The sequence below is a fragment of the Apteryx mantelli genome, chromosome 2 (assembly GCF_036417845.1).
Source record: "Apteryx mantelli isolate bAptMan1 chromosome 2, bAptMan1.hap1, whole genome shotgun sequence".
Classification (NCBI taxonomy): domain Eukaryota; kingdom Metazoa; phylum Chordata; class Aves; order Apterygiformes; family Apterygidae; genus Apteryx; species Apteryx mantelli.
Window position 1 is genome coordinate 92473035 of NC_089979.1, and position 27322 is coordinate 92500356.

Below are 27322 nucleotides of genomic sequence, written 5' to 3' on the forward strand. Positions count from 1 at the left end.
GCTACATTCTAATATTCATTAGGTGGTAGAAGTCAGATACAGGCAAGAGCCTAGTTCTAAGACTAGATTTCTTTAGACAGTATTGGTCATGCAATTGTAAGAAAAGTTACAAAACAGAGGATGAAATAAAGTTAGGCAGTCATCTGAAGAGATGACTTGAGAGCATGCTCATAGTAACCATAAGCAGACAAATGGGAAGGAAAAGGAGACCTTAATGTCTATCTAAACCAGCACATTACCTTCTATGATGCAACCTTCAGAAATCTGACCGAACAATAGTTTTAGTCTTCCCCCTCAATCAAAAATCCCCCCCCCTTTTTTTTTTTTGCTTAGATAGGATTAGACCCATTGAAGATTCACATAGCTACCCAGATAAAACACTTCCCATTTAAGATTTCTAAGCTCTCTGTGCAGCAAAAAGTCAACTGCTTAGGTCATGGTGGCAGATGGGAAAGGGATTCACACAGCTTTACTGAGACTAAATAAACCTCAGTACAAGGAATCTTGTGTTGCTTCATTATAATTTTGCAATAGGTATGTTCAGCTTCTTTTGCCTCAATGCTGATTTCCTGAGGCATGTCTCAAAGTATCCCTCTTTAGAGGTGATCCTGGACTTGCTAACAGGATTACTGTATGAACCCCTTTCTTAAGGACAGCAGTACCTTTCTTCCTCAAAGATTAACCTCAGTGATCAGAAAACTGAGTCTAACCTAAACAGGGATTTTCAGATGGGCTGCCTACTCTGAGGGATTAAATCCTGCTTGGTCTTCTGTACAGAACTAAGTGCCATGTGCAATCTTGAAACACCACACAAGCTCAGAAGAACTACCAAATCTCTAACTATCCTAGAAGTCAGTTTTCAGAAATCAAACACAGCAATAAAATGCAAATTTCTTGCTCACGTAGATTTTTTTCCTCAAGAACAAACTGCAGAGGTGTTGGCAGAAAGTTTCGTATTGTTTCTATTCTCCAACCTTCTCCCACTAATCACACAACTAGTTTTCTTTCCAACAACATACAGGAGCTAGAAGTTGTTAGAGAACAGTCGTCGCATCAATAAAAGCTCTGTTCTATTTTTTGAAAGTAAAGAACTGAAAATAGTGAGAAAATTTGTGCTTACAGTTAACACTTTCCAGCATATAGAATTTTTCACATTCTCTTCTCAATGTGTGATAACATCACAGCTACTAGACTGATCTAATAACTAGCTACTGCCAGTCTTACCACTTTTGCCTTTTTTCCCACTCTTGCCTCCTCTGTTGTACCAGTGGTAGCATCTGACATTGTGATAAGCTAATTCATGGAACTAAACAGAAACAGCAATCCCTTTTTTGTCAGTTAACTTCAGAATCAGCTTACCATACATAGGGTTAGATGAACATCAGTAGAGAAAAGCAGGAGCAGAATCATTCCTAGCAAGAATATCTAATAGGATTGGCTTAGAAGGAGTGTAAAACCACAGCTCTTAGACAGTAACAAGAAAACTTTGGACATTTCCTAGAAGTTCAGGGACATGCACAGGAGTAGAACTTCAGTGCATACTCCCACATGAATGGTTTTAGCTCAGGGAATTTAACTCTGCTTGACAAATCCACATTCTTCCAAGGCAATTTTGTGGATTCCACACGCTCACCCCATTTCATTTACATCAGTTTGTATCATCTTCCTTTTTGGTAGGTGGAACCATGACTTTAATAATTAATGTAGCAGAGCAGAAAGGAGACGAACAAAATTTGTGTGGCAGGTCACAGGATAGTAAATTTGATAGGCATCAATACAATTGCACCATTTCCATTTGCCAGCTTATAAACACAAAAGTCTTGAATAATATGTAGTTGGTCGGGTTTTTGTGCCTGAAAGTAAATTGCTTTTACAAAAGAAAAATACCTTGGTCATTGTGCTTACAGGAAGAGACAAAAAATAAGAGTTAAGTGAAACAGATATAGGATAAGCAAGCAGGCAGGCTGAAAAGTATCCATCCTCCAGAAGTATTAATGTTTGTTTTACAGAAAGACAACTAAAAAGGTAATCTAATTAGCATCTATGACAATTTAGTACAAGCAAAGTGCCCCTTCAACATCACCACATTATTTTCCACCAGGCCTAACCATGGGCTTTTAGTTGTTGTTTTTAATCAATACTCACTGTATTTTAGATAAAACATCTTAAATTAAAAATATATATATATATCCAGGAAGTGTTTCTTTTCAAATCTCTTCCGTTACCCCTAAAACTTTCACTTCACGGGGGTTTAGATTGACCTGTACTGTTGAGAGTATTGCAACATTTCAAGTTGTACAATTAAAATGTTTTTCAAATTCAGTACTAAATTATAGGATTCCTTATTATGCAAGCTGAACACATACCATATCAAAACAATATAAGCATTCACTTTAGGTTTTCTTCCATCCTAAAATGGCTTAAACACTCTTTTGGGGGGTGGATGTGTTAATCTTAAGATATGGCAAAAACAGAACTAGCAAATGGCATCAGAAAGTACTGACCTCAGTTTTGGTGGGGGAGTAGCATATGCTTCTCTTTACCTCACTGACAGCACAGTAATCAAATCTAACTTTACTTGCTGATTCACACATTCCCTCTATACCCTCTTCTGTTTAGAACCACTGGTTATTAAATAAAATGTCTATAATTTTGGGTTCTAAATTTTGTCTCCTATAGCTTTGTAGAAATGTACTCCTATTTCAAGTGAATATAATAATAAACTGCTCATACAGCTGATTGAGACAGAAAAACTGAAGGGGAGCATGAGAATACAAAACAGTACACAATGAGAAAATAGGGGTTAAAATAACAAAAACAAGATGTGGGACTATATGGTGATAAAGGAAAATAAATAGGCAAGAGTAGCCCTGAAAAAATCTGCTCCCCTCTGATCCAGCAAAGGTGTGAGCAATCTGCATAACAAAAATAGAGAAAAGAAATAAGTTTTAAAGGATTTGGGGATTAAATTATTAAATACCCCAAAACAGAAGTCAAGCACTTTTTTCCCCCGGTAGTTTCAGATTTGTGTTCAGGATTGCCCATAGCTTTATTTGGAGACAATCTGGCTGCAAGTTAGCCCTTGCATCTTTCATTAAAGACTACAGTTTGAGAGTTCTACTTTTTACAGCACTTGCCTCCCTTGGTTGTTCAGGGATGGGAAAGGAGAATAAGATACAGAAGCTGCATTCATGTTCTAGATAAAGATGGATGATTAGCCATCCATACACATTTTGAATGGTTACTTTGGTTAGGACATGTGAATATTCAGACAAGTGAAAAGAAAGGTAGACAAGCTTATCTGTGTAGCTCTTGCTATCAGACTGTCTCCGAGAATTTTGTTGTGCCATTCCCCCCCCCCAACATATTTTAATCTGGAATTGTAAAAATTAATTGTAGTCATTAAACAGATTTAACAAAATTACAAGAGCAGCTGTTAAAGCAATTGTTCTGAAATGTTGTCAGTGTCCGTCCTCTACTGCAGATAAGCACATGCCTTACACTTGCAAATTTAATCCCTTAAAAAGCAACATTTATCAGAACAGGATGTGTCATACACTCCCCACTGTGCATGGGGAAATACAAGAGCTTTACTAATAAGCCAAAATTCACAATCTTTGGCTAATCAGAATAAAGGGCAGACTGTAATAACTACAATAAACGCTATGTCGAGTTCAAGTATTAGGCCACAATTACTGCAGAGCAAGTAACTGTTTCAAAAGTCAATGCGGATCTCATATGCTATCAGCAGGATGATAAGAATAAAGAGTGCCCATTTTTAACCAGTCATATTTATATACCACACTCAATATTAGCACCCAATCTAAGTACTGAGTACCTAATACTTGAAGAAAGTGGAGGATGACTTGTTCCATGAAACACTTAAAGTACTGGTAGAGATATCCCCTAACTGACAGAAGTAGTATGGTAAGCAGATCAAGTAGCGACATTCTGACAAAACCTTTCATAAAGCCTGAACAGCAATAGCTATAGCTAAAAATTAAGAATGGTCTGAAAGAACACACTGTAAATATTAATAAAGTTAGACAGAGGGAAGGTTTCTTTTGTGTTCTTCCCCAAATTAATCTACACAAGCAGTACTCTGACATGACTGTATGGTCCTGAGAATTCAAAATCCTTCTTGAAGTAGTTTTGCCATAGAAGCCCAGCAAAGAAAATTATCACCAGAAAGACTGAGGTAAGAAGTAGTATGAAATTTCTGAAACCCAAACTTCGAACAGACAACTTTGACTTTCTGTGCTGGACTGGATCTCTGAGGTTATGTATGCATAGATCTCAAAAAAACCTTTAAAACTTTATGAAGAACTGCATTAGTAACTGCATTAGTAACTGATATGCAGCTACCATTGTCATGTAATATGCTAAGCTTCATTTGGCACAACAGCAGCAAAATTGCAGAACATATTTAGCAGCAAGAATTATACCAGACCAAAACAAAACTAGAAAAAAAAAAAAAAACACCACACACACACATCCATAATTGTTTTTACTTGGCAGAGATCGTTTATCAGGCACTTGCTTCTCCGGCACTACTCTAGGATTTCCCGAGCTAATAAAAAGCAGTCCTCCACAATGCTTAAGCAGCCAGAAATCCAGGTCATCAGTTGCACAGTGCAGGTCCTGGATGAAAAAACACCCAGGAAAAAAGTAATCCTCGGAGGGATTTGGTCTTTGCTTAGGTTCTTGGCCTGACATCTGCAACTAGCCACAAATGAGAGCCGAGGGTGAACATAGCTCACTTCATCTGGTTTCAGATTCCCATAGCAATCCCTAAACTAAGAAGGTTAAAATGAGGTCCCTTATGTTCTATGAGGGGAACAGTTTGACTCCTGCCCCTGTAGAACAAAACGCTCACATACTTTGAATTGTCCTTGACGGCAAAGATATTTATCAAGCATCTTCCACAAAGGAAGAACTATGTACAGTCAGCAACATTATCCACTCCAGTATTTGTTGGATCACTGACAACTGTGAGAATGTGTAGTATTTTTCAGCAAAGTGAACCAGTAACCTGCTTGGTCACTTACCCATGAGCATGAGTGAGTGGAGAACACATGCTGCCTTTTTGTTAGGGCAGCATATGGCATTTTAAATACCTGCACAGCAGAATACTGCACTGAGAAAAGATATACTGCAAAGATTGGTTTGGTAGTTACAGATTGGAGAGAAATTTATGTGCAGTTAGGTATGTTCTTGTAACCAGATTCCTTGTATCCATAAGTCCATTCCCAATATGTTCCTCAGTTTGCTCCTGATGAGTCCATCACTAATACTTATGGTGATGCAAATATAGTTCTTCATGGAGCTGAGGCAACAAGATGAGAACTTTAGTACTCAGTATTTTGCAAGGAAGTAAATTAAAAGCATCACTGAGATAGTGAGAGCTCTGTAGTGATGCGTACAGATTAGTAAGACAAATCCACAAACTGAGCAGCTGTTATCACACTAATGTGACAGATGTCAGAAAACAGATTCTTCTATTACAAGCAGTCTTTGCCATGAAATTCACTGGACCTTACAAAAAAACTTTTGTGACAGATTTTGCAGTTTGATAGGACACCTATCATGAAAAACAGCAGAACAGTTTCTTCAGTCAGCCAGTGCTATCATAAGGCTTTTTGTAAATAGCTTTGCCGTCTTGGAAAAATCCATAAAACAATACCTTTTGTACAAATTGTGATTCAGTCTCATTAGATACCATTTTTTGTTTTGAGCTGTGTAGACAGTGGCCCAGAAGTACATCCTCCTGCAAACTAGTTCTGGACCTGCAGAGATGGAAGCAAACGTCCACCTAAATCCAAGGCAATGCACTGAGGAAAAGCATATACATCTAGAGTAAGTGAGGAGAGAGGGAATGCCATCCTTGAAGGAAGCAATTCTCTTGTTCCTCTGTGGTACACAAGACTGCATCTTAGAAAGGTTACCATGAGTAGGTTCCTGAAGGAAGAAAAGCAGTAGCAGGAACAAAGGAAAAAAAAATCAGGGTAGTTACCTGGAAGCTGTTGTATCCCTACGCTATTTTTCTGAATATGTACACATACAGAAGTTGAGACTGACTGATTTCTAAATATTAGAGCTGGTTTATGCCAATCCAACCTCCAGAAAAACCTGCTCTTTTTTTGGTCTATTCTGACATCCATTCCTCTGTTGCTGAAACAGATCTATAATCACTGCTATCTCAGAATTGCCCATAAATCCAAGACATTGAGAGCCTTGTCTATTCAGCTGCTGAACCATATTTATGGAATATAAGGCAAAATCTGTAATGCTAAATGACCTTCAAGGAAGCAAACCCTTAAAAAGAAACATACAGCATACTGCATTACAACCAATAGCTCTAAACTGCATGAACTACAGGTTTTACTAAAGGATCTCTGTGAGTAAGATCCCTGCTTTGATAGCGCTTGGATACTTAATTGCCAACATCTTATCCAGGACACACTGGGCAGTATATGCAAGGTCTCCCAGATTTACTGCCAGTGTACAGTGATGTCAGAACATAGGTACCTCTGTGCTAGAGCAGATGGCTGGAATATTCAACTGCCATGAGACACTAAAGTTGAGAGAGGCAATCTGCCCAACTGAGCCACAGGCAGCCAAGTCTGTCTCCCTCAGCATACATTCTAAAAAGTTGATTTCCATTATATTGGCAGACAGGTCCTGCTAAGGTGATGGTGCAGCTGATCACTCCATTACCAGTCAAACTGTCACTGAATAGAAAAGCAAATACTCCTTGTTGTATCAGAAGGACTTTATAGGGTATCTTGTAGTTGATATACAAGAATAGTTATCCTGCATGAATGCAGGATATATCTCCAGAAAGAGTGTTTTGATGCAGACCTTGTGGCTAGGGTAATTATGCTGACATCACAGGATGGAAATTTTTTTGTTAAAAAAAAATCTTTATACTGGTAAGGGATCAAACTGTCAGTCTAGAATCTTCTTTCACTGTCTCCTGCTTTTGCGAACTGTAACTTCCTTTCAAACTTCAATGTCATAGAATTCAGAAGATTTACCTTCAAATGAACACGGAATCATTCGTGAAGAACAATCCTTCCACAAGCTCAGAGCTAACACTAAATACTCCTCTACACTGATGAGTTGCACTGTATTCCCTTGTTCTGAAACTGGTACTGAAGTTCACTGCAAGTCTGCTTGCAAGAAAGATGCTAACACAACATTTATCACCAGAAGTCTTGGGACAAATACCAACTGTCACACATGATAAATGTTCCCTTGCTGGAATTTGGGCATAGTATTATCCCAGATCATGCTGTGGATAGCCTCCTCATCTCCAGCAGGATATGTTTCTCTCTTCCTCAATCAGATACAGCTCAGGACTGTTCAATCAGAGTTTGTTCAGCCTCACATATACAAATGCCAATAAGATGGACTCATCAGTAATTACCAGAAACCTGCCATCCCATTGCAAATTAAGATAATGTGCTGCCAGTCTGTTAAGGACATAGTACCAATGAATAACCAGGGTTTAGACCACAGCCTGCCACAAGTATAGGGGCATAAGGCTTTTAATTTTGCTCTAACGGGCAGCACTTCCATTTATTTTGTGGGTGCCAAAACTGATTGCAGTCTTTCTTGCCAAGAAGTTCCTTTCCACTTTTCATTTATTAATTTCTGACATCAGGCAGAGATCAGGTGTCAGGCAAAGATCAGATCATGAAACTTCATCTTTCTGTGTCAAGCAAAAAGGGACTAAGGGGAGGTCCCAATTACTCATTAGGTTGGGAGTGCACGATATTAAGCAACCATTTGCATTTTCTCATAAAACTCAGTCTTACAGCAATACCCACCTCACTGACATATTCAAAACAGGAGCATGCCTAGTAGTATCACTGGCAAGCATCATGCTGTGCTTTTTTCACTAGCCAGATGGGTGCAACTAAAGCATGTACCATATTCACTGGAGGTGGAGTGAGAGGAAAAATTCAACACAGAACATTCAGTAGTGTTAAGGAATTACAGAAAGTAAACAGAAGGTATATAATGAATGCATTTGTCCCTCCAGCATTTGCCTGTGATTATTTCATTTTTGTTAAATACAGTCCCCAACTTTTACTTCCATGTTTGACCAGCTTTTGAGAACAGTCAAGAAACAACTACTTAGCCATCTCTTAGTAAGACCCACTGTCACTCTGTATTGTACCTCAACTGGATATTACATCTTGTTCCATTCAATAGCTGTACCTACAGCACAGAATGCTTCAATAGATTTTAAAATGAGCATGTCAGGCCAAGCAATGTAAATTTGTGCTTTATAATCTATACTGCCCAACTCTGTGCTGATCTAAATCAACATCAAAGTGTCTACAAAATCTGAAGTGCCTGAAAACATGACTAAAGAGATTAGAGCCTTCTCTTCCTGGAGGTTACAGACATTCAACCTGCACTTTCAAAGTGTAAGCCAACAGCAAGACTTTACATATGAGGGCCTCCAGGCATTCAAACATGAACTGACTGCTCAGCTGAAAACAGCAAGGAGTATTAATCACCTTCACAGCAAGTTATGATGTTCCTGATCAATTTGGGATGTGGGAAAAGAGGACTGGAATTTGACAAGAGGAGATTTTGCCTGATAGAGAAAGTATTTATGAATAGATATTTCTACTCTTCTGATTAGTTTTATTAGTTAATGTTGGCTTGAAGGTTTATAGTTTATTACGTCTAACTACCACCACTAAGGATACCAAAGGTTTAGGACGGAATTAAGACAGATTTCTTCCAATGAAAAAGTATTTTTTTAATTTAAATAATTTTCTGAGCAGAAGTAGTTATTAATTTGCTGTAGCAGCTTAGTGACAGTCATCACATTAAGTGCTGCTATTTCAGTTAGGAGGCTTTGATGGACACTGCAAAATCTGCTTCTTAGTAGCTTTTTAACCCATTAAAAGAAAAAGCTTACAATGTCACTGCCAGAGAGTGATGATACAGAAGAGGCAGATGATCCAGAGGATAACTGCTGTGTGCTAGCCAACGACAAAGTCAAGTGTTGGTTGTAAGGTGGTTCCGAGTCTCTGTTCTGTTGCTGTTCTCCATTACACAGAGCAATCTGGTCTCTTATTTTCAACCTGTTGTCTGTTAACAGAAGACATGAGTATCATTTTAAGAGCACAGAGCATCAACACATGAATCTTGCAGTCTAAGAACAACTTCATTTTAACCAGCTAACAAAGTGAAACACAGGCTCAACGTAGAAAACTATTCTTAAGTTAGAAAGCAACAAATTGCCTTAAGTTTTGCCTGCATACTTGAACTAGTGATTAATTTCAAGGCACAGATATTTTCAATTGCACCAAATCCAAGAAGTTTAAACTGATTTCAAAAATTTCAGTCATACCTACCAAGTTCAGGTGATAAATTAATTTTGCTCCCCCACTTCTTTTTAATCCAGGCTCTGTAGTCAATCACCTCTTGGGTCACTTTGATGATTCTACCTAATGTGCTAAAAAAATTTTAATTGTTAAACAAAGACATTTGCTTACATATTTGTAAGCATTTCAAAAAGCAATCAAATTACATTAAAATCAGTGCAAGTTATCCACAACCAAAGAATCTTTCTGATCTTTCATTTGCTTATAGCAGCATTAGGGCCACCGAAGAGTCACACTTTTTTAAATTAGTGTATTACTTACCTTCTGCCATACTAATATGCAAGCACTGACACAAAGGTAAAACATTTTTATTCTGTATTTCTAACCAATTCATCTTAACTATCAAGAATGCACATGCAAATGCTAGTGTACTTGATAGAGCACTTTACAGGTTCTTGCATTTCTCCATACAAAAAATATGTTTCACAAAATCTGGATTAGAACAGCTACAGGATGCGCTGAATGTGTTAATATCCTGGACTCCCAATTCCTCTTCCTGCTGAAGAAACCCCTTCGCTGGTCCTTGCTTATAGATTTAAAAGACAAGTTAAAAGGTTTAAGATCCCTGCAGTTATAAAGGAAGTACCATGGATCGTGAGGTAATGGAAACAAGAAACAGACTGGCTCCAAAACCAGAATAAGTTAGAATTTAAGATGACTCATAAGGGCAACTGGTTCAGGTAAAAAGTCCACCTTGTCTTGTTAAACAGTGACTAATGTTATAAAGTACAGAGCGATGTTTTCCAACATACCTTCCCAACATTCAGCCATTTGCATTGCAGGTCTTCTTGAGCAGGAGTTGTTTGAGAGTTTATCTTTTGGTCTTTTCTTTCATCAAAGGCTGTTTGTTGAAATTCTTACTATTTAGTCAATGATCAGGATTTAAGAATGACTGACTACTGTACAAAAAATGGACCATGGAAAATTACCATCTTGGGAGAAAGGTAATACTATTTTAGCTTTGAAAGTCTTCAATAGTTCTAATAAGGTTATTTCACATCATAAAGGTACAACATACCTTTACTGGAATTTTTCTTTGTTTTTACGTGTACAATGGGAAGGGAGGACATCTGTAGCCTGAATGTATTTAGGCTAGCTTTATCAGGTAACTTCGTAGTAACACTTTAAAAAGGAGCAGTAATCCTCCTACTAGGTTAGAGATTACTACTTCATTGCAAGATCAAATACCGCATACTCCATGTTTAGACTTCCAACTTTAAAGACATGCCAGTGTGTTAGGATTGAAAAAAGCTGCCCAGCATTTAAGCACGTATTGGACCAAATGGTATCATCTACTGCTTAAGTTGATTAATCCAATGGGTGCAAAAGGACCTCATGGACAGAATGAATGTCATCCACCATTTTATTACTTAATATAGATAAATGAGGTGATGCATGTTGGAAAACAATCTTGAATTGTGCATGCAGAATTAAAGGCTTTGAAGTGATTGTCACCATTCAGCAACTAATGGTCTGTGTTATAGTAGGTAATTCCTTGAAAAGCACAGCTCAAAAGCTAAATAGAGCATTAGGAAAGGAACAGCATAAAAGAGAGGACAGCATTTTGTCAGTGCACTAGCCCACGATGTAACGGCATTTTTAACATTCTGCAATTCCAGCTTCTCAAACTCAAAATGGAAGTGTTTAAAACCAAAAGAGACAGAGAATGAAAACAAGATTGATAAACATTACAGAGAATCAGCTGCAGCCCTGAAGTTGCAGTTCCCAGGACAGCACTGCCAGTATGGAATTCAAACATACAAATGTTGGGCTCTTCAGCCCTGGGACAACAAGAAATCTTGGAGCTGAAAGTTTCACCCAAGCAAGCCTTCAGAAAGATTTGAACTTTTACTCCAGGATGACCCATAGGTTCTACAACTACTATCAGCAGTGGTCTTAGAATTAGAAGATGAACAATGAATGACAAGCTCTTCAGAAGACAGAGTTAGCTTGTCAAGTCTGAAGCTTGTTGAAGCACTTTCCCAGAAGTAACTAATACCAGTCATGCCTTCATATACCAGAAGGAGAATGAATGACATAAGATGGCATTTTTATTGGCCTGGGAGACTGGTATAACAGAAATGCCTGCCATCAATAGGCGTAAGGAGCAAAACTACTGCTACATCAACAATTATAGTAGAATTACACTTGAAGAACCTGGGAATCTTCTCTTACTAGCTCCTTTCACAGAGCAGATCAAAGCTCCAAACTCTGCTTTTTGGCGGTGGTGGTGGTGGGGAAGGTTTATTACTTGCACACCAAAATTAAAAACATTCACTATGAGACATCAGAAACTGAAAGGTGATTAAGTCTTAGGAAAGGAGAAGCAAATGTGATCAAACTGGATACTGCTCTTGAAGAACCAGATGTCATATGCATGGGACTCAAGCATATCCATGGGGTCAGAATATTTCTCAAAATAAACATTTTAAATTTGTGCTTATATCTCAGTGTTTTCAGCCCTGAAAATGCTTAGGAGCAAAGAGTAACTGTTAATCTGCCGAGCCTTTAGTACTAGAGAATTCTATACTTCTTTTTTTTGTTTTTTTGTTTTTTTTTTTGGCGGGGGGGGTTGGGCAAGGCCAGGATTTCTACATATGAGACATTCCCAACAATCTTATAAAGATAATTGTAAGAGGTGGAAAAATACCAAGGTAACTGGTTAACAAAATTAGACAGTTCTCCTATGAAAGATGGCCCACTTAAAGATTTTTCTCTAGATATTATCATATGGTAAAAACAGGGATATGCTACTCGCATAACCCAGTCTCCTAATAACTAGTTTATGATAAAAGTTTAGAAGCTCCAGTTTTACACACCACACAGTTTTTCTGTCAGCCTAATGCTGATTAATTTGCAAGCCCTCAGGTCACAGGGACACTTTCTTGCTGTCATTACAGCCCAGTTAAGATCCAAATACACCTTAGGATCACCCTCAAAAGGATCAAATTGCTGACATTCAGTAAGATCAAATATCTAAAGCTCCAGTCAAGTTCCACGTGAAAGAGCACAAGAGCAGGAAAAAATAAAACAAAACAAAAAAACCCCAAGAAATATTAAATCCATGAAAGAACAGTCAAAATAACTGTTAAGCAGACCTTAGCTGAAATTATGAAGCACCTCCTTGGTGTTTAAAGGACCATATAATCTAAACCAGACTAAAGAGCACCTGAGAAGGATCTGATGAGCATGAGGGTAAGAAAAAATGTAGAATTTTTAACTAGACATCTTTTGTGTAAAAAAGCTGATATTGCTGATACCTCCCAAGGGACAGCATGCATTCTAGAGACAGCCATCCAGCATTCAAGCTGTGAATTAGAGGAAGGACTGTTGCAGATTGCATGTATTTCTACTTCCTGTGTCAGCAGAGCTAGCAGGTAAATTTTACATTTCCTTTGACAGCTCCCAGAGCTCCCAAGACTATTTTGGCCAACCACGGGCAACCTGAACCTAACATACAGACCTGCTGGCAGTTAGGTGAACTGTGCACCCAGACCAGAGCAAACAGCTTCCTAGAACAGAAGAGGAAAATCACTTTACACATGGTAAAGACTACTGCTGCTTTGAAAGTTATCGGCTATAATTAACAATCCCAGACATGCAGTAGTAAAGCCTAGCCAAGGCTTCCTCAAACTCTGACCTGTTGGTCTAATTGTCCCTCTCCCTCAGATACTTCACCACCGAGATCATTTAAGTTATCATCTGGCTCCAGTTATCAATAACTTGTTACCAATCTAGAATTCTGGGAATTTCAGAAAGGTTTCAAAAGTCAAAGTTATATTGAAAAGACACATTGCAGCAGAACCAGGCTTCCATCCCTAGTTTCTTATGACCTCGTCTTCCTTCCAAATAATGATTGTGCTAGCTGTTCGGAGATGCAGTCTGGGCACATATTCATACCTGAACCACATGACAGAACTGAATAAGCCAACATCCTGGGCTACAGAAATACTTATTAACCCAAGGATGCATCTGTACCCAAAACAGCGTAACTTATAGCTGCCAAATGGTGTGATACCTCTTCATCTTCCCCAGAGGTAAATTCCTACTGCTTCTCTCACTTTTGATCTGCTTAAACTGCAGCCACAATACAAGCTGGATCAGCTTGCTGACATGACAACCAGAATAGTGTGTTGCTAAATTTGCTCTCAGACAGACCAGAGAGTTTATCTGACTCACCTTCTGACTGCAATATCACTAAATCAGATCCAATGCAAGAGTCCAGAATACGTGGACTGAGAAGAAGGAAAGTGGCTCCTAGCAGCAGTCCATGGATAGTTAAGCTATACAAGGTAATGTGAAATTGCACCTTAATATATTAGCACTGTTGACCTTCACAGCAGATAGTTGACTACTATCAAAGAAAATGAATCAATGAACAAAAGTTTATTGAATAACTTCTGATCAAGTTTTCTGTGGTTTAATGAGAAATAGAATACAATTGGAAAGATGGTCACTGTAACTTTAGAATATCACTCCTTACAGACTTCTTTAGCTACTAATTTAAGATGACACAGACGCTCTTCTGGTTACAGGTTATGGCCAAAGTTGTTCAAAGCACATTCTGTGACCGACCCTAAGCAGCAAGTGTCCTGTTCATAACTACTTTACAGTCAGACCCTGTGGTCCTGAGTCCCTATGGCCTCAAATACTAAGAAACAGATCCTGTGATTTTCAATCACTTTGGCTAAAGTCACAACTCCAAAACTGATCTCATGTATGGGTCGTACAGGCTGAAAATGAACTGCCAGTCTCCTCTTTCATATTCCTGCCAGAAAAACCTCTCCTTCCAAGATGACAGGAATCCATTTGCTTCCACAAAATCTTCTGAACTACTAACCTCTCCTGAGAGGCTCTTGAAAGAGGATGGGCAAGGCAGAGTACATATAAAACAGTGTTAAAGTAATTCAGGTAGTTTTGAGCAATTACCTCCAATACTCAATTGAGTACTGTTCCCACTCAGTAAGTATGGAGCCAAAATATACTGAGAAGTCCAGACAAGATACTTTCAACACCCATTACACTTTCAAAGGTTATATTTAGAAGCTTGAATGAAGATGCTAGAGAAATAGATTTCAATCTGCCCATAATACTCTGTGTGTCTTATTGGTGCAGAACATGGACAAGAGTAAGATCTGTGCTGAAGGACCAAAAAAACTGACTTTTTTTGACATGGGGATTATCAGAAGTAGAAGAGGGAACTAGAAAGCCTTTAATTACCTTAGGCTTGTGCTCATTTGAGTTAGACTGACCCTGGAAAAGTGCAATAATTATGACTACCAAGAAAGATTTGAAAGCTACAGAGATGGTCATCTACAAAACAGGATTTAATTATATCTATATAGTAGAGAAGTTTTCCAGGAGAAGAGTTGATATGAACTCAAACCCACCAGCCATTCCAAGAACAAATCTTCACACTTAGGGGAAAGCTAGCCTGAATTATGACAAAACTGAACAAACTCAAGCCAGCCTGAGGAATTCAGCTTCTTGCAAGTTCTTACCCTTTCAAGTGCTCTTCAGTTAGTTTTTATTCTGTCTTCTAGTACAATATCAGACAGCTAAAGGAAGTCACTGCTCCTAAAGGGAGCCCACTGCTTACAGCTTAACCTATCAGTAACAAGCCTAGAAAAGGAAAATTGGATCAGGATGAAGGGCTCCTGGATGGTTCAGGCTATAGTTCAGGCCACCAAAAGAGTTTGTATAGAGAGCCTGGACCACTGTCTAACTGGTGGCAGAAGGATCTGAAACAAACCTGAAATGCCCAAGTACATCATGTTTAACTACTAACTGAGACCAAACATGGACTGCTGTTGAGCTTTTGCAACAAACATGGTCCCAAACAGTACATCATCCACCTACAGATCGTTAGCTGTTGACAGGGCTGGTGCTGGGTGGGACAAATCGCATACTTTGTGCAATATTGCTCCTCTTATGATATCATTCCCTCCAACACAATGGCAAGTCACAAATGCGACTGGTTCTGAGACAGTCTTCACTGGCACAGAACTAGAGGAATGACAAATTAGACCTACCACACCTGAACACTGCCGCTGGGACTTCTCCCCAGGTTTGGAAAAGTTGTGACAAAATTCAAGCATTTCCCCAAATAAGTAGACGTGTACATATGAACTGCAGATGATGATGACATCTGTGGCTTGCATTAAATACCTTTACAAACACACACTTTTTAATGTTTGTAGTATAAATACAAGTATCCTGTAAGAGAATAACTATATCCTTTGGAAACCTCACAGCTCAGAGAAGTTAATGAAGGCCAAGACCTAAGACACAAGCAAAACTTCAGGAATCTCTAAATTGTTCTATCCATACTTACATGAGAATGAAGTACAAATTTCATTTTGTAAATGAGGAAAAACTCAGCCAGTACAAATCTTGCAGATACACCTTTAAGTTATCTTAAAACAGTAGGGTCTCAAATGTCAGTGTGCAACTCCGTACACACCACTCTTCCTATCTGTCATGGTCAAATGTGCAGTCACAACCTTTGTGAATTTAACACCACAGAAAACCTAGAGACTCGCAGGCACTATTAAAGTACTGTCAGTTTTAAATCCAGAAGTGAGAGAGACTGGATGCACTTTGGGGTAATCATACCATAGCAGAACTATTTTTCCTTTCTGTTACATTAATATTGAACATTAACAGCTTTAATAAGTTTTGGAATTGTATCTAGATGTACCTTGTTACAGTCACTCCTCCCTGTAATTAGCTGGGGAGTTCAAAATACCATTGGGATTCTAAGGGAAGTCCCAGGGGAGACGCATCCTCTGATTTAGCCCGAATTTGTACTGAGGATTAGAAGTGAATAGCACATAATGGAGCAGATACGAATGAAAGTGTGATATGCCTTTATTTTCTTTCTCCTCTCTTTTCAAAGAAAAAAGTTTATAAAGGCATGAGCTTAAAAAGCACTTCTTACTGTCTTTCATAAGTACTGGACAGCTAAGAACTGCATTAAAAATCACACATCTACAAGTATGGTAACTTTTAAATGGCATTTCTAAAGTTATGGCCAAACTGAACTGATTTTTCTAATACCTTAATTACAAATAAAGCCTTTTAAAAAAAACTTATGGGAGCACATTAAAGAATTAATTAAATTTCTAGCCTTGCTTTGTCTGGTTTTAAGTCTAAACAAACTATTTGTTCATTTGTTGTTTCTTTCTACCGCAGTACACAAACATATCATACCAAGCACAACACCAGCAGTCCTTCCTTTGAAGCATTTTAGGCAGAATGTTTGAGGAAAGACCAATACATCATCTGGCTCCCTTCTACACTAAGAGAACATTACACTGGACTCATCCTGGTTTTTATCAGGCTGCCTCCATCTCTGCTGCACACTAGGGTATTATGTTCTTATAGCATTGGGCCAGTCTAAATCTCTGGGCAAATTTCAATACAGCTGCAGTTAAACAATAAACAGCAATATTCTTTTTATTGATAAGATCCAAACATTCCTAATTGATTAAATAGACAAATGGATATTCAAAAAGTGGACTAATTACCTCTCAGAATCTCTATTTGGATATGATCTTGCAAGTGGTGATACTGCATGGCTAAGAACAATGTAGGCATAATCAAAAACTTGTTTCACTTGCATGGCACCGTAAGAACTTCTGCCAACGTCGTTTCCTGTAATAATGTGACAGTCATCAGGTCAAGTTTGTTTGTTTGTTTTTTAAATACCAGTAACCAGAAAAATATTCATACTGAAAGCTCAGAAGCCTTAACAATACAGCTTAACTCTGACTGTTTAAAGGTGTCAGCCCATTCTGTACATAGCAGGAACAACTAAGCGTGCCTATCTAAACAAAGGAAGCTAACGTTTTGAATCCAGCTTAACAGTATGCATTCAATTTAGCACTTGTAAAATGCTATTGTACCAGAACATGGAAGAAACAGAATGTAAAAAGACAGCTATAAAGAGCTTTAGCTGATCTCTTTAAAAGAGAACCTATCATGCTTACATTAAGGCATCAAGTCGCACTTACCAGTAGAGTTCCTGAAGGCCAAATTCAGCTTTCAATTACCCCTGTGCAACCACATTACCTTCATAGGGTCAGCTATACTTACAACAACCCCTACTTAAGCTTATCAGTACTACAGATGAATAACCCACCTCATATGGATTATATCCCAGAATAAACCTTTTTTAAAAAAAAAAAAAAAAAAACAACACACACACACACACACTCACTCTATCTCACAGGATTCCAAAAGCTTGTACTTTTTTTTTTTCCGTTGTTCGTTTGGGTTTTTTTTAGTCAAGTTAGTGGCACTTTGACTGCCACTTTTTAAACATGAATGATAAGTATAGCAGAACTCCTTCCAAACTCAGTAACAGGTGTGAGGAACTGGAGAAGTTAAGAACTTTCTAAAGCTTCTATATTAGTGACAATGTACAGGCATCAGTCTTCCGTTTGGCACTTAGAAAGATCTTGCTGGTACCAGCAACAACAAGCATTTGGGCTTTTTTTCCCCCGTAAATATATTTGGCACCAGACAGCAACTGTTCACTGTCACCACTTAAATTAAGAAACAATTAAAAACAACTTCCTTCAAACTGTGTGTCTGAAATACAGACTAGATCTTGAGTGGGTAGAAAGCTGCTTACAGTAAAAAGTTCCGTTCCTTCAGGATGACACCTGAAATTCCACAAGACCATGTGAAACGGGCAAACCATAGAACATGGCTATTTTAAACTTACCAATCAGGGCCAATGAACAGGTTTTAATGAAAAATTATCTTTGAAGATAAACAGGGAAAGGATGGAGGCCACTAGTTTGAATCTAATTAGGCTGATGTTAAGGGAACCCTTCACTTGCTGAACTATTTTTGCCCAGCACACAGTTATAGATAAACTTTCTGAAATCTACCATTCGGGGGGGGGGGGGGGGGGGAACCACACACACACACACACACACACAACCTTGGCTTTACTACTTGATAACACATTTTAGTCTTTCAAGTTTCTCCAAACATAATGCCATTTTAACAGGAAAGCATAAATCAATGAAAAGAGATTGGGAATATAAGAGCATTTCGGGAACACAGGATTTCTTTGGTAATATTTACGGTCAAATAAAAAACAATTAAGACAGACTTAATGCTTACTGAAGTGACCAGGTATCTTGTTCTTAAGGTACTCCTGCAGTAGCCAGCAGATACTAGACTCAAAATTAGAGAAGTGTAATCTGCCCCTCCCTTTCTGTATAAGTGATATTTGTAGTTAGACTCTACCCTGAAGTAGAAGCAGAGACCATTGTTGGCCTGGAAAAGCAAACCTAGGAAGAAACATGCTGAAGTTAAATTCAAAGCTTCACTACAGAAAAGTGGGTAATAGAGACTTTCCACAGTATTTAGTCCAAAGCTAGCTGAACAGAGACCAAGGTATTTCACTGGTCAAGAAATCAGATAATGAAAATATTAAGTTAATTCTACTAGGTCAGTGATGCTATCAGTACAGGTTTTCCAGGGGCCTAAGTGTCCTGTGACAATGCTACATTCCACTTAATAAAGTGCTAACAGGTACATACAAAGGAGAATAAGCTGAGAAGCAATACAGAAAGAGAAATAATATATACAAATGGTTGAACGCATGCAATTGTACCTACCACTAAGTTTATATAACAAGAATTAAGAATATATACGCAACCAAATCACATTAGTTTAGTCTAATCTGGTGCTAATGCAACCACTGACACAGGTTTGACATGCATCCTGCAAGGAGCTACACCAAATGAAGACACTGCTGCTCCAAAGCATTGGTTACTCCTGTTTACAGTGGCTGCCACCTCCACTGCTCTGCCAACAAAAAAAAAAAAAAAAATCACGAGCCTTCACTAATTCATTTACAGCAAACTCAGGCAGTTTAGTTTAAACCACTAACGAAGTTGTGTATTAGCCTTGATTGAAGCAGATTCAATAAGAGGCAAGATAGCTCATACCATAGCATGCCTAGGTTCCTGGATTGCCTTGTTCTGCGCCTGTAATTAGTTCATAAATATGTCCGAATAAACAGTCTTATTCAATTATACACTCTGAACTGACTTTTGTACTGCAGCTGAAAAAGCAGGTATGGCGCCAAAGCTACTATGGTAGCTACTATGAACTGTATCAGTCAAGTGTGTATAGGCATGACCATACCCAATCCACAAAGCAACATACTAAAGAAGCCAGAAGATCACATACTCACATGTTGTCCTGAATTAAAAAAAAAAAAAAAAAAAAAAAAAAATTCTTCCAAGAGATCATTCTCATCAGATCACGTTTTACATACCCAAGCCTGTCTGTCATTCACAGTCAGAATCTGCAGATTGATCAGTTAAAGCATGAACTCAGGTGCTTTCACTCTTAAAAAAAATTTGTAAAGGCTTCAACCCTCAATATTACCAGATAACAATCATGTGCAACTTCACAGAGAATTCAACCCTCATTCTTTTTATTGCAGCATAAGCCTTCATTCCTGAAGAAGCATGTCTAAGATTTCCAAGAGTAGCTATCAGTATTATCACTCAGTTAAGCAGTCTTCCATAACCTGAAGTAATTTTAAAAACATGGCCTGGAAAAGTAAAGGTAAGACAGTAAGCAAGGACAAAAGCAGATCTGTTTGTTTTAAGCTGTTACCCACTAAATACCTTTTTGCAACATTCAGCATTTAGGAGCTCTTTCAGCTGCTAATCTTGATGTATTTTTGTATAAATGTTTTATACACACATGCATACATTCGCACATTCTAATCACAAATAGCAGGTATTGAAAAGCTGTGATGAATCTTGGGCAGCCACTAAAGCTAGAATACATACTCCCAATAGCTGCTGTTCACCTCAAATTAAGTTACTTAATGTACTTGTAGCATATCAAGATGCAGAAGCAAGCGACACTAAGCATAACTAGGCCAGCAAGGTAAACAGTCCCTTTTCAAAGAAGCCATATGAAATCTAGTGTTCAGTATTTTTGTTAGTGCCTGTAGCAATTCAGAATGAAAAGCAACAGTTTTCTAATGAAAAGAACAGTGGAGATGAAGATGCCAGTCTTAAGCTATGACTTAACTACTCTTGCTGCCAATCTGAAGCAAGACCAAAATCATTCCGAGTATCAAAAATGTGTCCTTGATAATCCCCAGGCTCAAAGCTAAAAAGCTTAAAGGAACAATCTTCCCTAACAGTCTGCTGAATAAATGCAAAGTTTATCTTTTAAACACAGTTTAAGGATTTGTCACCTGCAACCAGAGTCACATGTCTTCCAGGACAGGACACTGAAAGGCCAATTCCATATATATGAACCTCTTGGAAGATGACGAACCTCTACACCCCTTCAACACCTTCCCCTTCCCCTGAATAGAAATAGATAGGTATCTTCAGCATAACAGTTTAAGTGACTGACTCAGCAATTCTGCTAGATGAATGCTTTCGGCATGTCTTTTACGCATCACATAACAAAAGAATTATTGTCTTGAGAAGCTGACGTGGTGGCAGCTACAAGATGTTCACAAAAATTTCCTTCTTTGTGAGGGAGAGATCTGCATCTCATTACCTAGTCCTAGGACACTAACTCAAGAGGAAAAAAAAAATTCTTAGAATATCTATCTAGATCAGGTCAAAACCAGCACCCTAAGAAATATCACAGGGTAGTTTAGTCTGCTATCTTAAAAACAGATTTCAACATAACCTGTCCCACTTCAAAGTGCAAACTCTTGACATCTTTCCTGGAATCTTTGTTCTCAAAGCACAGAGATTATAATCCTCTAGTGCCCAGTAAATAATCTTTGCAAAACTCAGAGGAAACCCTGCAGCACCCAAAAGAATCTAAGGAAAACATACAGAGAGCAGAACAGCATCAGAACAGGCTGGTGCCTGTTACATCCCGCATTAGGAACTAACAAAACACTGAGCAGTTAGAACTGAAGGACCACATCTTTCCGAAGATATAATTTTTCTGTTAGCCAGACATCACCACTTCACACTGAAGAAATATCAGTCCTCAGACTTAGAGGAACCAATCCCACTAAATTTAATCCCGTCCTCTATAAGACTTTCTAAAGCTATCCATGAGCTATACCTTTCGGCACACCCTATGACACAGCTTGTGCAAATACTCATAGTAGGGATTTTCACACTACCTGGATAATCTTAAGAAATGGAAAGGTTGTTTGGGGGTTTTTGGTTTTTCTTCATCCCTGCATTTTGCCTCTGTTTTCAGGACTAAGTCATCTTTCAAAGTCTTTTTCCAAGGCTTAACCAGAATTTTCAAGAAAGCTGGGAACACGCTAAGTAGGACCCCAAAGAAAGATTAAAAACTGGTGCATATAGAGCACAAAGAAACAGGTTTCTGAAGGAAAAAATCTACAGCAACTTAGGCTAATCTAAATAAGGAGAGCAACAGCTGTCCCTTTACCCAAAAACTTGTTCCCATCTCTTCTTCAGTAGTGATACTAACCCTCATGGGATTAGACATCGACCTGCTCTGACCACAAACTAACACAGAGATTATGATTTGTCAACTAAACAAGAACCTGAACCCTTGAAAAAGTTCTTTGTATGGAGACACAAACAGTAACAAGACTAAACTAATTATTAGAATTTTAAATATTAAATATATACACTTGATAGGCACTTCCAGACACTAAGGATATGTGATTAAGCCTAGACCTAAGGAGGCTGTATTTCTGAGATCCGATTCAAAGAGCCATCCCATATCTTCTAAACAATTTTCCTCCTAGTTCCATCAGGCAAGTTCTGAGCTCTATGGCAGCTGCCAGACGACCTACTTTAGGATATGCTCTCCAGATGACTTATTTCAAGTTATTGTCAGCTTTCATTTGCCTTGCCAAAATGTTTTCTCCTATAAGAATTTCACTATCTCAATCTGCAGAGCCTCGTCTGAAATCTAGTTCTCAGCTCAGAGCACAAAAGCAGGGATCTATCTTCCAGAGTTCTTCGCTTCTTCAAAATTTATGCTAAAGGAACAGTTCAGAGCCCTTACTGGATTTGCCGCTTCTTTTCAAAGAGTCAATGGAAGGAAGAAAAAATTCTAAAATTTGACTATTAGTAACGATCAAAACATTCTACAGTATACATAAACTCTTCTCTCTTAGTCCTCAGCTAGCAGACAGGAAAAAAGAAAACTGGAAGACACAGTAACTGTTCTTCATTTTAGAGAAACATAGCTCAGGCTGCTACCAAAACGGATCTTCAGACAAATAAGTACACAGCTACTGAATAAAACCTCAAAAACACTGTGAAAATGTTCTGCATAATCACAGTTATGCCTGCTCAAGTGCAAGACTTACGTAAGAGTTGCGATGGACACAAAGAATCTCAGAGCTACCTATCAGCAATGTGGTTAGAAAAATGAGCATCTTAGCTTGCAACCTGTTCTAGAGAAGTGTGAACATTTAGCACACTGAGTATTTAGAAAGGAGTCAAACTTAGCTCCTGATCCATGGTATTTGCTTTAGAAGTGCTATACATAAGCAGCCTACCCACAAGATGTGACAGTATAAAGGAGTTTGAGTGTCAATTACATTCTAGAAATATTAATGCTGAAGTCCAAATCAACTGAATATTTACTTTGTTAACAAGCTGTTTTGGAATTCCAGTTACTTGTTGCACTCTAAATGGAATCCGAACTGAGGACTAGCTGGAATGTTTTCAGGAGTTCAACCAGAATTAATCTCGATTATTTTGAAGGTTACTGAATCAAAATGAAATCTTAAAGAAAAAAAAATATTGGAGCTGGTTACTTCCAAAAGTACATGCAACTAAAATGGACATTCTATAGAGGTGCCTGTGCAGTGCAGAAGCCATTTGCACAAGTCAAACTCTTCATACCAACATCATATTGCAGCCTCTCCCTTGCTCCACACTCCTGACCAAGAGTTCACATTTCTGTGCAGTCTCTGAGGTACTGCCCTGTAGGAGGGTACTTCATTTGGGGCTTTTTTTCCCCATATGGGACAATTCAAGAATGGCACTGCTCTGTAGACTGTGCTGGAAAAAGCTACACATTCCTTTCTCATTCTCTCATAATGAAGAATGGAGTTCTGTTCCTTCTAGCAATTCCCTTCCAGGATTTCCTGGACCTCTTTCCTCCCTGCTCCTCATCACTATTAGAGAATCTTACTATACACTCATACATTTCTGCATTTCCATATATCTGCATTGTATGTGTGCAATCAAAATTACTGCAGCTATGAATCTTGGGGGATTTCAGTTCCTTATCCATTAACCCATCTCCATAACTGTACCACACCACCAGAAAAATTCTTTCCCCAGTGTAACTTCTCAACTCATACAACAGACTTTACGGACTCTAATATAGCACAAGTTGAGCCAGAGCTCCAGAAAACTGCAAGAAATGTATAGTCTTACCAGGCAGGAGAGGATCTTCAATACATAACATGGATGGTCTGTATCCATTGGTCATGACTTTCATGATTTCTTCTTTGGCAATGTAGGCACCTCCATTTTTTATTCTAATACCAGTTTTCAAGTAATTAAAATTCCTTCCATAGAGTTCAAAAAATTCTATGAGAAGCATTCCAAGGTTTTCATCAGCTCTTCTGGCATCAATTCTTGGATGCAGCTGTGACACAGAACAGTTGCTAATTATTAAAAGTGAACACTTGTCAGACTGACACTATGCAGCAAGAAATCTCTCATTGAAACACCTGTGTACAATCTCTTCACAGAAGTTTGAACTGAGGGCATTAATACTTCATGTACTGAAACTACTTTCATTTAACCAAGAGGGGGCAGCACTTAAGTAGTCTATGGAAGCCAAAGAATTCTTTTCCTATCTCCTCTCCTAACATTTGAATAGTTAGTAAATCCCTTTTCCTAAGCCAAAAGCAGTAAGAAGTACTGCATACTACATTAAGGCCTAGTTTGTGAAAGAATAATAGCTGATTTTTCACACAAATTCAATAGGTTTTAATGTTTTCAGAAGATGGGAGAAGATGAGAGAATCTGTTTACCCCAACTGATCTTTTTCTCAATCTCCCCATATTATATTAGGTATGTAATCTACAGCTATATTCCAATTACTCATTTTAACAGCACTGGGATATGTGGGTTTTTCCATTATCACAGGCACTGAGAGGGACAAACATTTTACTTGGTCATACTGACACAAAGTTTGATGTCACTTACAAAAACATATTGGAAGAAATTATAATTCATTAATATGTTCATGAATTATCTAAAATATCTGCCAGTTTTCAATATGTCAAAACCTAACCAACCCACATATAATTAAAAAACAATGGAGGTGTTTAATGTCATAGTTCTAACGAACACTCAGAAAGCAACTATCTCCACATTTAATATCAGTAGGCTAGGAAACAACAGGCTTAAACTGCATTCTGGCAGATTTAGGAGATACCAGTAGGAACATTCAGACACTGGAATAGGCTGCCTAGGAGGATGGCATAATCCATACCTCTGGGCCTGGTAGAGAAAACAATGCACCACCCCAAAGCTGTTCACAAGGTTCCTGCTGCTGCTGTTTCAATTTACAGTTAACAGAAGTTCTTCTTAAACAGAGGTTTAAGAGGTAGTCTATAGCAGCTGCCAACAAGCACACACCCAGAGCCACAGCAATAAAGCTAGCTGTGCATTGCCAGGAAAAATCAAAAAGAACAGTACCATTTGTAACAGGGTGCAAGTACAGAAACCCAAAATTTTTTTAAAAGAATTCACAAGCAAATAAGGAATAAACTTACCTGCAGGAAACTAATTGCCATTAAAATTAGGCTGTAAGAGCTAATTCCACCAGTAAAAACTTCATTCAAGTCCCTCTGAAGGAGGAACTGTTTTAATACTAAAATCAAATATGGCAGCAAAGAATATTTCTGCAAAGCAAAATAAGTTCTATCAATGATAATGTCAACTTTTCAAAACAAAACAAGAGCTAAACAATCTCAAAGATTTGCATTCTAATGCAAAAGTGTTATTCAGTAGCATGCTATATAATGTTTTCCTCAGGAAAAAACACATGCATTTTTATTCTAGAAACTGAGAAGAGTAGACTTCAACTCTTATTTGATCAAATAGTCTACATGTCAAACTTAATTTGTTTTCCTCAAACAGGAGGATTTTTATATCCTTCCCTGAATGCCAGTGTCACTCATTACAACCAAAGCTTTTCATCTGAACAGTACTTTCACTGCAGAGCATAAAAGTAAACTTGATTTTAAGTACTCATCAACAGAAAAATTGGTTTTAGACATTTTGTTTAGCAAGAGAGTATTCATAATTCAATGTCACAAATTCAAGTAAGGAAACTTGAATTGTCTTTCTTTAAAAAGAAAGTTTAGTATCTCACCACAGACCTAGATACAACTGTAGAAGTCCTTTCAGCATACAGGTTTATCCACAAATATCCAGCACTCAAATATTGGAAAAATCTATGTAAACATTCAATTTACATGTTTGCAGTTTCTGATTTATAAAGACCAAGATCGAGGCTTTTAAAAATCCTCATGTCTTTCTACCAACTAAGGCAACATTGAATAGATATGAAAATAAATAAAATATCCATGTAGAAGATAAATTAAAATATTCACGTAACTAGTATTAATGAAAACAGCCTTCAGCAATGAGCTTTTAAAAGTCTTAAGCCATACCAAAGACAGTTAGCTAAGCACCTAGTGCATCATTCCTAAACAGTATGGCATTAAATTTATGGCTGATACCTTCATGTACTCCTTGATAAATCGAGCTGCCTTCACACCAGTTTCCACATTAAAACTGATGTCAACTTTCACTTCTGTCTCCTGGTCAGTAAGTTTTATTATTGGTACCTGAAAAGATTAAGACAAGGTTTTATGAATCCTCAGAAATGGAACACTGATGCTCCTCTCCAGCTATTCACTTAAGACATGAACAAAACCAGTCCAAATGAATGCCACTGTCAATAAAAAAAAAAAAGATGTTTTAGAGAAAGGACTTGACAAGTGAACTCTTATGAGGTGATTATGAACATACACGTGTATGATATTACTTACGAACACGCATGTACTACTCTCCCATAACTGTTAGATATCTACCTTCATAGCTGAAATATCAGTGTCGTTTCATGAGACAACTAATTTTAAGTAAATGACTCACTGCTGCTAGTAAGACATCCTACTCCCATAACCTGTGTTCATCTGACCATTCAACGTGCTAAACAGAGAAGACTAGCCTAGCAGAAAAAGTAAAAGCTGCCTGCTGATTTATCAAGTTGAACTGGCTCACTGCAGAGTCAAGCGAAAGCCAGACTGGTTAAAAGCAAAGCAGGAAGAGCAGCACTTTCTTTTCCAGTAGCAGTGAGTCATTACAAAAATACTGAATATGCACAATCTCAAAACACTGCCTTCAAGGCAGTATCTTGCAAAATGGTATTACAAACATGTCATCACATGATTGTACCCTAAACTTCAGTTGATAAATTTATTTTAAATTGAATTTCTTCAATTTATTTTTGATCTGAAATGGAAAGCAAAAGAGATGAACAGAATGAAGTGTAGCATTATTTTACACCAACAGCAGAGGAAAAGAATACAAGTAAGGTCAGTATGATTGATTTGCCTAGTGCCACTCTCCTTCACCAACTGATATTACTAATTCTGAAAATTTCACTTGCTCTCAGGTAAACCAAAGGCTACCAGAGCTATTATGTGGTGCTCCTCCAACAGAAGCAGTAGGAATCTTCTAGAACTAAAATAGTCAACTTATTTCAGAGACCACAGAAGGTAGCAGCTTACTAATAAAAGCTTGGAAAATACTGCTTGATCTCCTGGAGAAAACAATACTTGCTCAGCAAAGTAAAATTTTCATGCTAAGTTTTTAGCATATCCAATACTTGACCCACTAGGCTTACAAGATTGATGCAAAACAGTTTCA

General features: G+C 38.0%; 1 protein-coding gene across 5 annotated transcripts in view; it reads right to left on the minus strand.

The window, feature by feature from the left end:
- Positions 1-27322, minus strand: part of TENT4A (terminal nucleotidyltransferase 4A) — a 63128-nt gene that overhangs the window by 15489 nt on the left and 20317 nt on the right. For 3 of the 5 annotated variants that reach the window (XM_067291035.1, XM_067291034.1, XM_067291036.1), the window contains exons 5-10: positions 26131-26238; positions 25159-25287; positions 23807-24020; positions 16940-17066; positions 9381-9481; positions 8942-9114 (exon numbers count right to left, since the gene is read on the minus strand). In XM_067291035.1, coding sequence (XP_067147136.1) covers positions 8942-9114; positions 9381-9481; positions 16940-17066; positions 23807-24020; positions 25159-25287; positions 26131-26238 — 852 coding nt within the window. Of the gene's footprint in view, positions 1-5710; positions 5787-7906; positions 7943-8941; positions 9115-9380; positions 9482-16939; positions 17067-23806; positions 24021-25158; positions 25288-26130; positions 26239-27322 lie in introns of those variants that run through there. The other 2 variants (XM_067291037.1, XM_067291039.1) reach the window with 2 other exon arrangements.